The sequence below is a fragment of the Triturus cristatus genome, chromosome 7 (assembly GCF_964204655.1).
Source record: "Triturus cristatus chromosome 7, aTriCri1.1, whole genome shotgun sequence".
Lineage (NCBI taxonomy): Eukaryota > Metazoa > Chordata > Amphibia > Caudata > Salamandridae > Triturus > Triturus cristatus.
Window position 1 is genome coordinate 17058397 of NC_140590.1, and position 12707 is coordinate 17071103.

Genomic DNA, 12707 nt, shown 5'->3' on the forward strand with positions numbered 1-12707 from the left:
TAAACCATTTGATATATGGTGAGACAGCAATGGTTGAAATTCAATATATAGACATTCAACCATGTCTTAGTAATATCTAATGTCCAGCCATCAGATAATGCCTAGCCATCAGATAATGCCCAGCCATCAGATAATGTCTAGCCATCAGATAATGCCCAGCCATCAGATAATGCCCAGCCATCAGATAATGCCCAGCCATCAGATAATGTCCAGTCATCAGATAATGCCTAGCCATCAGATAATGCCCAGCCATCAGATAATGCCCAGCCATCAGATAATGCCCAGCCATCAGATAATGTCTAGCCATCAGATAATGTCCAGTCATCAGATAATGCCCAGACATCAGATAATGCCCAGCCATCAGATAATGTCCAGCCATCAGATAATGTCCAGCCATCAGATAATGTCCAGCCATCAGATAATGTCCAGGTATAAGAGGCCTATCCTCGCATGCCCTGGCTTAGGAATGAGGTTCATTTCCGCCATTGCTTGTATGCTAAAATAAAACCCAACTTTGAGGCTGTGGTCCAGATGGAAGACTGAAAGAAAGAGGTGCCACCGAAAGAGAAGGAGAGCAAAAAGAAGAGCATGAAGCGTAAGAAACGAAAGCAAAGATTGACAGGGTAGAGGTGTAGTATCACAACATCACAGGCAGTGCTTAATTTATATTTTTTAAAACATGTCCGCGGCCCTCGTTAGAAGGCTACTGCACCCTGCACCACCCCTTGCCACTGTCAACACTGACAATGACAGTACCAACACACCTACTATCACACTCCTACAAGTGTGACATTGCACACTATTCCAGGCCCCCAAAGCCATAAGAGTGGTTAGGCGGCAGGTATGAGTCATTTACAATGTATATTGAATTAATAAACAACTGTTGTTGTGCACATCTCTAAATCAAACAGACAGCGCCGCCATGTGGCAGACTGTCATAGGTGCCGGTGTTGACAATTCTGTGCCAGTGTCGAGCATCAGAAACCACCGGCTCAAATTGAGCACTGTTCGCAGGGACCCAGTGTATGACCACACCGCCATTGCTAGGACTGAGGGAGTCACCGACCTTGGCCTTGCGTTCCTGGATCAGGGCTTCCACGGAGTCCTTCAAGTCGCCGTCTTTGGAGGAGGCATCGGTGAAGACAAAGATCTCAGAGTGCAGCGGGGTGTTCATCAGAGCCAGCTGTGGAAACAAAGACCAGAGAGGAGTTACAAGGTGTGAAACGGGGCCCAATGAGCAAGAAAGAGTACAGCCAGAGAGGAAGGGTAGCACGTGCGAGTAAAGTAATATTTAAGGCTTTCAGAGGGTTGTAGCAACAATTCAACGGAGTGTAAAGGCATGATGATATTCAAGGCGCGAGGGGAGCTCTGAGGAAATATTCATAAGTGCAAATATAGTTAAATGTAGAGAGGGTGCTTGGAGGGCTGTAAACTGGTTATATAAATTCAACAAGAGTAAAATGTAGTTGTCTGTTAATGTATTTATTTCAAATACAAACACTTATTGTGTGCTTTGCAGAGTTCTGAGTTTCTAAACTACACTCCTCCAGGAGTAAGCCCTGGACTGCTCAGCCTCACCACCCTGTGGGGCTAGTACTAAATGGAAGCACCTGGTATTCCTTTCGGGTCCATCAGTCAGGTGGGCCAGGACTTTGTCTCCACCTCAGTCAGGTGGACCAGGCTTCATCTCCACCTCAGTAAGGTGGGCCAGGCTTTGTCTCCACCTCAGTAAGGTGGGCCAGGGATTTGTCTCCACCTCAGTCAGGTGGACCAGCCTTTGTTTCCACCTCAGTAAGGTGGGCCAGGGCTTTGTCTCCAACTCAGTAAGGTGGGCCAGGGCTTCATCTCCACCTCAGTAAGGTGGGCCAGGCTTTGTCTCCACCTCAGTAAGGTGGGCCAGGGATTTGTCTCCACCTCAGTCAGGTGGACCAGCCTTTGTCTCCACCTCAGTAAGGTGGGCCAGGGCTTCATCTCCACCTCCGTAAAGTGGTCCAGGCTTTGTCTTCACCTCAGTAAGGTGGACCAGGACTTTGTCTCCACCTCAGTAAGGTGGGCCAGGGCTTTGTCTCCACCTCAGTCAGGTGGGCCAGGGTTTGTCTCCACCTCAGTAAGGTGGACCAGGACTTTGTCTCCACCTCAGTAAGGTGGGCCAGGGCTTTGTCTCTACCTCAGTCAGGTGGGCCAGGCTTTGTCTCCACCTCAGTAAGGTGGACCAGGACTTTGTCTCCACCTCAGTAAGGTGGGCCAGGGCTTTGTCTCTACCTCAGTCAGGTGGGCCAGGACTTTGTCTCCACCTCAGTAAGGTGGGCCAGGGCTTTGTCTCCACCTCAGTCAGGTGGGCCAGGGCTTCATCTCCACCTCAGTAAGGTGGCCCAGAGTTTTGTCTCCACCACTTTGATCTTCTGCTCGAAGTACGTTGATTGCTTATAACAGTCACAGATAAGCTGACACAGACTCTATATACTCATGATTTCACCCTCCTGATAAATACAGTAGAGGGTGGTACACTGTGAGCTTTCTGACAAATACAGTAGTGAGGGATTCCACTTAGCAAATTCGTTGACAAATAAGAAGGGGTTTTACATTGTGAAAGGGGTAACTATAACCTGGGCCCTAAAGTAACTGTAACTTGCACCCCGCACCCATGATGCCATTTCAGATGTTGCAGTGATATTAACAATGATGTAGTAAAACCACTTATGAGTGATGTTTAACCAGAGGTACGTAGCAGCGCATGGCAAGGACGCTAGCTATAGTTACATTAGAGCAGGAGTTAGGGGCACATTAGCAAGAACCTCATTAAACTTATCGCCATTTTAGCGGCAGGAAACTGCCCCTAAAACGGCGATAATGGGCTTGCTAATACACGTTACAGAATTCCAATAGAAGCCTAGGTTAGATGTCCTGCACATCTAACCTAGGCTTCTATTAGAATTCTATAACGCATATTAGCAAGCCCATTATCGACGTTTTAGCGGCAGGAAACGAGGTTCTTGCTAATTTCAGTGGTTTTGTTAGTTTAAAATAGTGTGTTTTAATTGACATTTTCACCTAATTATAAAGTCCTTTTAACATTTGTTTTTTTTAAATTGAATTTCTATGAGTTTTTTTTAACATAAAAGTAACATGTACATCGCCATGCGAGTTGTGAGGTTGTGCACAACTCCCCCACAGGCGGGCAAGCCCTGCCACGCTTGTCTGCCGTCGGCACTGCTTGGCGTGGGATTGGATGCGGGGCCTGGCCTTATAAACCCTCATAGGGCAGCAGGAGGTGCTCCTTGCAGGAGCAGTGAATAATAAATATTTAATAAAAAATAAATCTGTTTTGGTTTCTTTTTGTTTGTCTATGGGTGCCCCGCTAACGACCCGAAGCACCCACACATTATTTTGTAGTTGGGGCCCACCGGGGGCCTCAAGTCTCCGCAACCACTATCGGCTTCTCAGCCATAACCCATTATGGTGCCCGTGGAAGCCAGTCATTGCTTTTCTTTTGTGGGTCCCCTGGTGTCGACCCAAAGTATCCACACAGCCTTACGGTCCCCGCTGCCCCCGACGGTTCTCCAGCCAGCACCTATGGCAGTGCCGATGAGAGCCGGCTCTGTACTCTCCCGGCAGGGAACAACTGTGTCCCTGGGGATGGGGCCCCAGGGACAGTGCTCACGTCAGGCCCCAGGTGATGGGGTCCCTGGGGCCGTTGACCGGCTCAGGTAAGTCAGGCCGCATACCTCCCTCCCCTCATTTTAAATGTCAGTCCCGGGAGATGGGAATCCCGAGGACTAATTAAAGCTCAGGAAGAGAGGGCGATATGGATGGGGTCCCCAGGGCCTAAAAAAGGCTTGCGGAGGAGGGCCACGCGAGTATTGTGGGCAGAAATGCATGTCATGTCCTAAATATCGCTTACAGAACTATCATCCTATTGGGTGTAGAGTTTCTATTATTAAGTCCTATGGCCTGTATTTTTGTAAATGATTTGCAGAATACAATATTTATGTTAATTATCTTATTTTCAAACTCTCTTGACATTTGACCTGGTCTCTATGCACTTGTACACTGGGATAACACAAATTCTTCTGGATCTACTTTACCATTTTTTTTTTTTAAATCAAGTGATTTCTTGATAAACCTCCAAGATATGTTTATATCAACTTTCATCCTCTACAATTATTCACCTCTGTCTCACACCTTAATGACCTTACTCTTGGGTGTGAAGTCCAGCTTCTCACTGACAAATGTCTTGGTAATGGCACCCATAGTGTCATGATCTTTTCAGGGTGAAAATCAATAAAACTTGTCAACAACATTTGGCTCTGTGTTCCAAGAGGATGCCCACCTGGATAGCAGACAGGCTCATCTCCGGCTCGTCCCCGCCTCCCAGCGCACTGAGCTTGTTCAGGAAGGTCCAAAACTCGTCAGCGTCCCGGGTCTTGTAGACCGGGCCGTATTCTGGAGGGAGGAAGAAACGAAGCACCAGTAACTGGAGAGGCCAAAGATCTAAGGAGTGTAGATGCCATTGCAACCTCTATCTATGACCTCCATATGCAACAGTTGGAGACTTCATGCTTTCAACAAATATGATTTCATGTGGCTAAGCCATATGTACAGTCTTCAATATCTGCGCTCATTCCTCGCCGCACCCATTCATCCATGAACGCGGAGAGGTGACTGAGCTCAAGTCATGTGGCTAAGTTCAAAGATAAAGAGTCAGTCTACATTTTCTGGCTGGTCGCCTACAGGTGATCCTCTACCTAAGCGCATTACAAAGAAGATGACGACAGATCACAACAGAGTATCACATAGTGGCCGAGCTAGGATCCACGGTAGATCCGTGTCACAGAAAATACTGCACACGATTGGATGGTGATTTAAAGAATCAACCATGAAATAGAAGCTGTGGATATCAATCCTTCCCCTGCTCTATTTGTGTTACCTTTCCAACCATCCAACATAAACTTTAGGAAAGGATCAGGAAAACAATGTGGGAGAAAATAGATTATTGATAAGGCATAACTAAAGGTTTAACACAGAGAAATTGTGAAAGAAGTATTTTAAGCAGCACCAAAGCAATGTTAAGTTTACGAATTTTACCAATAAAATTTCCAAACCAATGTAGTAAAAAAACAATACAAAATGGTAACAAAATGTGCTATGCATTTTTGAAGAAAATATCAAAAAGTGCCCACAAAAAACAATGAAAAAGAAGTCAATATTAGATTACGAGTAAGATTGACTGGTTCATAGGCGCCTAAACGAGCTGGTGGCGCACGCTAGGGTGAATTCTAGCGGTTCAAACCTGTTAACAGTTGTACCTTCAGACTTAGGGACTTAGTTTGAGTTCAGCACACAGGTTATGCATTCGCAATGTGACGTGGTACACTGCCGGCCACACTGTCGGTCTTCCCATCGCATTTAGAAATGAAAGAACCTTTAGTACTCTGTGGATGGAGTCCCGGTTGGCTCTCTTTCTCCGTCGGGACAAGGACACTCCAATGTCCAGCCTATTTAGGGGGGCCTGTGCGATGCCTCTTTGCTCCTGTGTAGTGCCACCACCAAAAACGTGGTGGTGAGAGACAGGAAAAAACATTATTAAACCCCATGCCCTGGGAGAAAACCCCTAACTTTAGGAGTTTGTTTTTCAAAAACAAAAATATTTTAAAAGTTTGGTGTACAGCCGTCAAAGCTGACAGCAGCCGTATACCAAGCTTTTAGTCAAGGCAGTTCCTTTCAATGTACAGAGATGACCACAGAGCCAGCGGTGCGCTCTAAATCTGGCAGGCCGAGTACCTTCGGGATGGCAGAGGTAATGTCCTCACCATCCTGACACAAACTACTCTATCCACCAAACTCAAAATTAGACCCTTAGGTTCTAAAGAAGGGCAGGACAGGATGCTGCGACTGCAAAGGTTCCTCTGGATCAGTTACGCTGAATGTCAGAGGTCCACCGCCACCTTTACCTATTGGTACTCAATGCTGTGAGTGGGGCCAACTTCAAATATGTAGGATTTAAGTCATTCGGCTACCTATCACTGTATGTTTGCATTCAGTCTTGTCCCCGGAGCTTGAAGTGTTCCAACCAAGCCAGACAAGGTTGCCAAGGAGAGGTCCATGCGGCTCACACATGGGATCCGCCGTCCGCGTCCCACTGAAGCCATGTTGCCTTTGCTAGCTCTCCTCAAGTGGGAGCAGGCAGGGAGCCATGTCTGGATAAAGCACCAGGAGGCCGGGTACATTCTCTGCAGACACCAGCTGAGTTTTTGCTTCTTCTGGCAAAAGGATCCGGGTAGTACACACGAGCAAAATCTGCGCTGAAGCTGTACTTTTCTCAAATCGCCTAGAATCCTCAAAGGAGTTCTTAAGAGGTTGAAAAATCCAAACTTCTCAGAACACTGGATATCTTCTCCTGGTCATGCCTAAAAGCTCCCAGACTGCTTCCATGATAAGAGGGCAGAGACAGCAGTGGGAGGCAAAGTCACCACTTACCCCAGCCAGGGCACAGCCAAAGTCCAGATCAAACCGGTGTGTTGGCTGTTCCACAAAGTTGCCCTTCCTTGAACCTCAGGAGCCTGCCCTGAGGAGCACTTCCAAAGCCTGGGCACACGCTAAAGCAGGGCGCAGTCGTTCCCAGCAGACAGCCGCAGGCACTTCCGTCTTGTTATCCTCTTCCTGTTCAGGCGTGCTCTCCAGTCACCAGAGCCCTTGGTGAAATGACATAAGCCAATCCTGAAACAGGTCTTACACCGAGAGGTCATCGCTGTTTTGCAGCCTTTCATTTAACATTATTGCAAGTCAATGACAGAATGCCAGTCCTCTACTGGGGGTCTGACTGTCCCTCCTAATGGGAGTCGATTAAAATGAGGTACCTTCCTCACCCCATTGGTGGAAAACCTACTGACACTGGTTTTGGGTTCAGGCCACTTCGAGCCTGAGACAGCCAAAGGAAGGATGTATGTCGTTACAATGCACACTTTTACAACGCATGCACTTACAACGCATTTTTTACAACGCAACATCCACTACAACGCATTCCATTACATAGCATGACACTACAATGCATGTTTAAAAACTACCTTTACAACGCATTCCATTACATCGGAATGCGTTGTAATGGAATGCCAGGAGCCAGCCTCAGGCTGGCTCCTGGTGGGAGGTGGCATCTACTGGAGACTGGGGAATGTGCGGGGGCTGCTGGAGGCGTCTGTGCGTCCGAGGGGGGGGGGGGGGGGGCTTGTAATATATGGTGTTCACCCTGCTCTTCCCTCGTGCTCAAGGAAGCTAGGATGCCACTTGCTTGAGTCACTTATGTGGAGACGTGAGTCTCACATGTGACGTCTGACTTTCATGCCACGGGGGCAATTTTAGTTTCACTTTCCTGCAGCCAGATGGGCCACCTCTGACTTCGCTAATTGTTCACCATGTTTAGGGATCGAACCGGATGCAGGAGGAGTTTCACATCCTCTCGGTTCCTAGAATTATGCGCATGCGCATGCCTGCAGATTCACATCCTTAAAATCAAATACTTCAGAGTTAGTAAGTGGAAAGATGACGTTTTCATGCATAAGTTCACCAGAGTGAATCGACGTTGCATACTAAGCGGAAACAAATGTCTTCACTGTAAGGACCTGGGTTAGTTCTCACCTGGAGCACAGCCGGGTCCTGGCATATCCGAGACCTCATTTAACATGAGTGATGCAGCACAAGAGGTTGTAACCAGTGAAGGGCGGGGGTGCAACTTATAGTTAGTTCACTGAACTATAACTATCCCATTTCAGGAGGTTTTTTGTGTTTTTTAACGTTAGCACTCATCTCATAAGTCCCTAACGTTAATGTCACTTAGGTACACCTGGGACCACCAGAGGTCATCCTGGTCTGAGGTCACGAAGGCAGCACTTTCAATGAAAAGAAAAAGTTCTGTAAGAGGCCTTTGTAGGTCTGGCATGACAGTGCAACGATCTGCGTGACCTACTGTTTCTAGCATGCAGAATGTGAGCTTTGGGTGCCCCCAATGCAGATATTGACCTGGCTTGAATCTGTGTCAATCAACCCTGACTGCCAAGAGAAGTTCCCCTCATGCTATTGGCTGTTTGGTGTATTATTGCGCCTCCTAGGATACCAATACAATTCACACAAAACTATGGGACTTAGTACGAGTGCGGCCGTTCACAGGACCATCATACTCGTGGTGGCGGTCCACCCACCGTCACACTGTGGGCCTGCCTGCAGTATTATGAGTGTGGCGGTCGGACTGCTACGAGACCGCCGGCTGCACTGGAATCAAGGATCCCGCTGGAAATGGGTCCTAATATCTGGCGGTGCCGCTGTGGCACTGCCAAGCATATTATGAGTTGCCCGTGCACCACCCATTTCATGGGGGTGAGCCCACCATAAAAACGGTGGCGGAGAGACAACTAAGGGGGTCCTAACAGGGCCCTCTGCTGCTCCTGGGTCTGGGGGTGCATGCAGGGGGGCTCATGTTGTGCAACCCTTTAATTGCTCCCCATTCCTGCACGGTGCCGCATCGTGCAGGAACATGTTGCAGGTGTTGTCACGGCAGTGGGCTGTATGTTAGGCTCTACTCTGAGCCTAACAGCCCACCGCCATGAGACCACCGCAGCACCACCCGCCTGCCCTGGATTCAGCTCTGAGCCTGGCACACGTGCGCCCCATGGCTGTGGCGGTACTCCCAAAGCCAGAGTGGTGGAGGTGCCGCAGAAGGACCGCCAAAACCATAACAAGGCCCTATATCACGTCTGAAAAGCACATTGTCTCACCGGCCTTTTTGTCACATTCAACACTTTAAACTGCATTATGTACAGGAGGTGACCCTCTTTCATTGCCGTATTCTTCTTTGTTCGTGTCCGGCGGCAGACAGCCTCAGTTATCTGTTTTCAGATGCTCATAGGTTCCACAGCTCACAGGTCTGGGATACTGTGGATGCACACACGGCAATGGACGTTTCATTCTGGCAGCAATGTTCTGCGTCACCATATCAAATACATGGCATCTTAGCGCCATCATGTGTCTTCTGTTGGTGTTACAGGCATGCAAGTCATACACAATGGCATAACTATGCTTGCTAAATTATTTGGGGCAGATTTATTTAGACCGCCGTTGTGTCACTTCTGTGACGCAGCGGCGGCGTAAACCATGCACCATGTTGCGCCTTATTTACAACGTGACGCCTCTAGGGAGATACGTCACGTTGTAAAGTCCTGCGACACATGAAACCTGCGTTAGGTTTCATGTGGGCATTCTGGCGCAGGGTGGGCGTTCCGTCGCAGGAACGCCTCGTAAAAAGGATGCAGTGAAATCTACAAGATTTCACTGAGTCACTTTTACATCCATGCTTCGTCAAAACCCTGCGCCTGCTTGAAGCAGGCGTAAGGAGTGACGCAGCATGTTAGGCATAGAGCGCCCCTCAGCATTGCTGGAGCCGCGTCGCGCTTGCGACACGACCCCAGCAATACGCCGCCCTTTCGCCACAGCATGCGACACGCATCGCCCTACCCTTGCGCCACGGCGCGCCGCATTGTAAATGCGACGCATTCGTGGTGGCGCAGGGAGAGAATTGCGTGACGCATCGCTGCTGATTTGCAGAGATGCGCCAGAACTTGTAAATCTGCCCCAGTAAGTGTTGTAGGCAAGCTGACCTTTCATTTTCGCTCTACTTTTTTACTTTCTTTTTTTTACTTATAAACTGTTATTGTAGACTATAAATGTCAGTTTTATCTTGTTGCGGGAGCAACCATTCCGAAACACACCAACCCGGTTTCTTAATCCTCACCCACTGACAGAAGCTCTCTGCTACCATTCCTACAATCCGCCCAAGCTCTTAGTCAATGCCGTATTTACTCTTCAAATGTTTTCGCTTTCTACCTCGAATCCATATCACTGGCAACCTTCTCTTTCTTTTCCTGGCGATGACTTAGGCACCATTGAACCAGCGTGGCAACTGGTCCCTTCCTCTCAGTAATGAAAATGGCGGACTCTCAGTCACCACATTGACGTCACTCCACAGGATGACAAGGCTGCCTGCGGTGTCTCCCTCTAACACACTTCAGATCTCAGCACCAACTGCGTGGATTCCTTTAGCACTCGGTTAACCCGTTCCACTTGCCCATTTGCCTTTGTATGATACACCGCTACACAAGGATTCCGAATACCGCTACATTTTCAAAATTGTTGCATCTTTTATGATGTAAACTGGATCCCATTATCAGATTCTAACACTTCATGTATACCATCGCGACAATATATCTTCAAAAAAATGTACAATTACTTCTGATGTTACATTACCAACCATTCGAAACTCTGGTCACTTTGAATGATAATCAATCAAAATGAGGGAAGATGATTCTTTCTGGGGTAAAAGAAAATTTTGGTCCATTATATTTTTATAGGAACTTTGCTCCACGACCCATCTGGAAAATTGTATTCGCGTAATCGGCACATACCTCAGCTGATTAATCACTGCAACCACAAAACTGACACTCATCAATTTATCAATTTTAGAATCCATACTTGTTCACCTAAAATACTTTCTTACTTTTTTCTTAGTTCCGGACATACCACAATGACCTTAAAGTGCTTAGGTTTGGCCACAGTGGAGACTAATGGGTGGATATGTAGTAACATTTTACTGTTCCTTACCACCAGGTAACACCATTCTAATGCTCCCCCTGGCATGGAGGAACCCTTTCATGGTGAGGGGAGCATTTTTTTCTATTTAAAAAGAAAATTCCTTTTTGGGGTTTTCTTTTTCAAAAGAAAAAATGAATACTGTTTGCTGCAGGGCTGCATCCTTCCAACGCAGCCCTGCAACAAACAGTAACAAGCATTGACAGGAACCACCATGATTCTGGTTCCTGCAAATCCCTTTATAAATGACCGCCTGCTTGGCAGTCATTAAAAAATTAAGTGGGTGACCTCTCCACCATGGGGACGTAGCTGTTTACTCCGTCTGCATGGCGGAATGGCGAGCCGCCCGCCTAAGTATAAATCAAGCCCTTAATTATCTCATCGCCTACACCCACTGGTGATACCACCATGTCATCCCTTGTTACATCCACCACGCCACTGTGACAAGGTAAAGCATCTCTGTAAACCGGGTTCAGGTGAGCATGACATTGTGTCAACGCCCAGAGCAACGGGAACACAAACAGTTCATTAAGCCCCCCAGCCTGCTTGCTTCTAATTGCCTTCACATTCAAGTGTCCACTCATCACCAACATTCCACATTCCACACACACTCCACCTACATTCTATACCCCACACCACCAGTCAGATTCCATATCCCAACAACCACATGAAGTCTACATGCCTGGCTGCAAATACATGCAAAAATACCAATTCTTTAGACATGCCATGGCTGTGCCAAGGCACCCTTCTCTACCTGGGTCATGGAAGGGTACCAGTACGTAGTAGTCGGGCTCCTCTGGTGTGTAGCGTCGCTTCTCGATGATAGCCCGGGTCTGCAGCTTGGCTGCCGTGATCTCCTCACCCATGCTGCCAGTGGTGTCGATGACGAAGCTCAGACCCATGGACGAGCCAATGTTCAGAAGTCTGTTGGAAGTAGACACCAGGTAAGGACTAGTGTAGCCCAAAATAACCGAAAAATTACAAGTTCATAAAGCAAGCCTAAAGGGAAACATCTGGAACACGTGGGAAGTTCTCCAGAAGCTCATCAGCCAACAACACCCTTAAAGCCTGCGTTGCACGACAGATGTTTAGTCTATAATGTAACACAAGAATCGAAAGCCTGACACGACAAATGTAGGAGTGTGTTTACAAAGTGTATTCCTTTAAGAAAGCCCAAAACCTTTTCTGTTTAGCAACAAAAATATTGCTATGTTTAACTTCCACTGGAAGCCTTTAGAAAGAATATTCAGAATTTAATCCTGGGCATTCCCTGCTATGAGGTAGCAACAGTGGGGAATAAAAGGAGCCTCCCGCTCTGCCTGAATCATAGAGGGATGTCAGGCTGCTATGGCTGGGCTCTCTGGGAGCCCCCCACTCTGCCTGAATCACAGAGGGACTTCAGGCTGCTATGGCTGGGCTCTCTGGGAGCCTCCCACTCTGCCTGAATCATAGAGGGATGTCAGGCTGCTATGGCTGGGCTCTCTGGGAGCCTCCCACTCTGCCTGAATCACAGAGGGACTTCAGGCTGCTATGGCTGGGCTCTCTGGGAGCCTCCCACTCTGCCTGAATCATAGAGGGATGTCAGGCTGCTATGGCTGGGCTCTCTGGGAGCCTCCCACTCTGCCTGAATCATAGAGGGATGTCAGGCTGCTATGGCTGGGCTCTCTGGGAGCCTCCCACTCTGCCTGAATCATAGAGGGATGTCAGGCTGCTATGGCTGGGCTCTCTGGGAGCCTCCCACTCTGCCTGAATCATAGAGGGATGTCAGGCTGCTATGGCTGGGCTCTCTGGGAGCCTCCCACTCTGCCTGAATCATAGAGGGATGTCAGGCTGCTATGGCTGGGCTCTCTGGGAGCCTCCCGCTCTGCCTGAATCATAGAGAGATGTCAGGCTGCTATGGTTGGGCTCTCTGGGAGCCTCCCACTCTGCCTGAATCATAGAGGGATGTCAGGCTGCTATGGCTGGGCTCTCTGGGAGCCTCCCACTCTGCCTGAATCATAGAGGAATGTCAGGCTGCTATGGCTGGGCTCTCTGGGAGCCTCCCACTCTGCCTGAATCATAGAGAGATGTCAGGC

The 12707-nt window shown here is 48.2% G+C and overlaps 1 protein-coding gene across 3 annotated transcripts in view; it reads right to left on the reverse strand.

Annotated features, from left to right (window-relative positions):
- LOC146808697 (von Willebrand factor A domain-containing protein 7-like) overlaps positions 1 to 12707 on the reverse strand; it is a 459434-nt gene that overhangs the window by 46301 nt on the left and 400426 nt on the right. For all 3 annotated transcript variants that reach the window (XM_085615510.1, XM_085615509.1, XM_085615508.1), the window contains 3 exons: positions 11387 to 11556; positions 4331 to 4443; positions 1067 to 1183 (listed from right to left, as the gene is read on the reverse strand). In XM_085615510.1, the coding sequence (XP_085471636.1) occupies positions 1067 to 1183; positions 4331 to 4443; positions 11387 to 11556 (400 nt within the window). The remainder of the gene's footprint in view (positions 1 to 1066; positions 1184 to 4330; positions 4444 to 11386; positions 11557 to 12707) is intronic.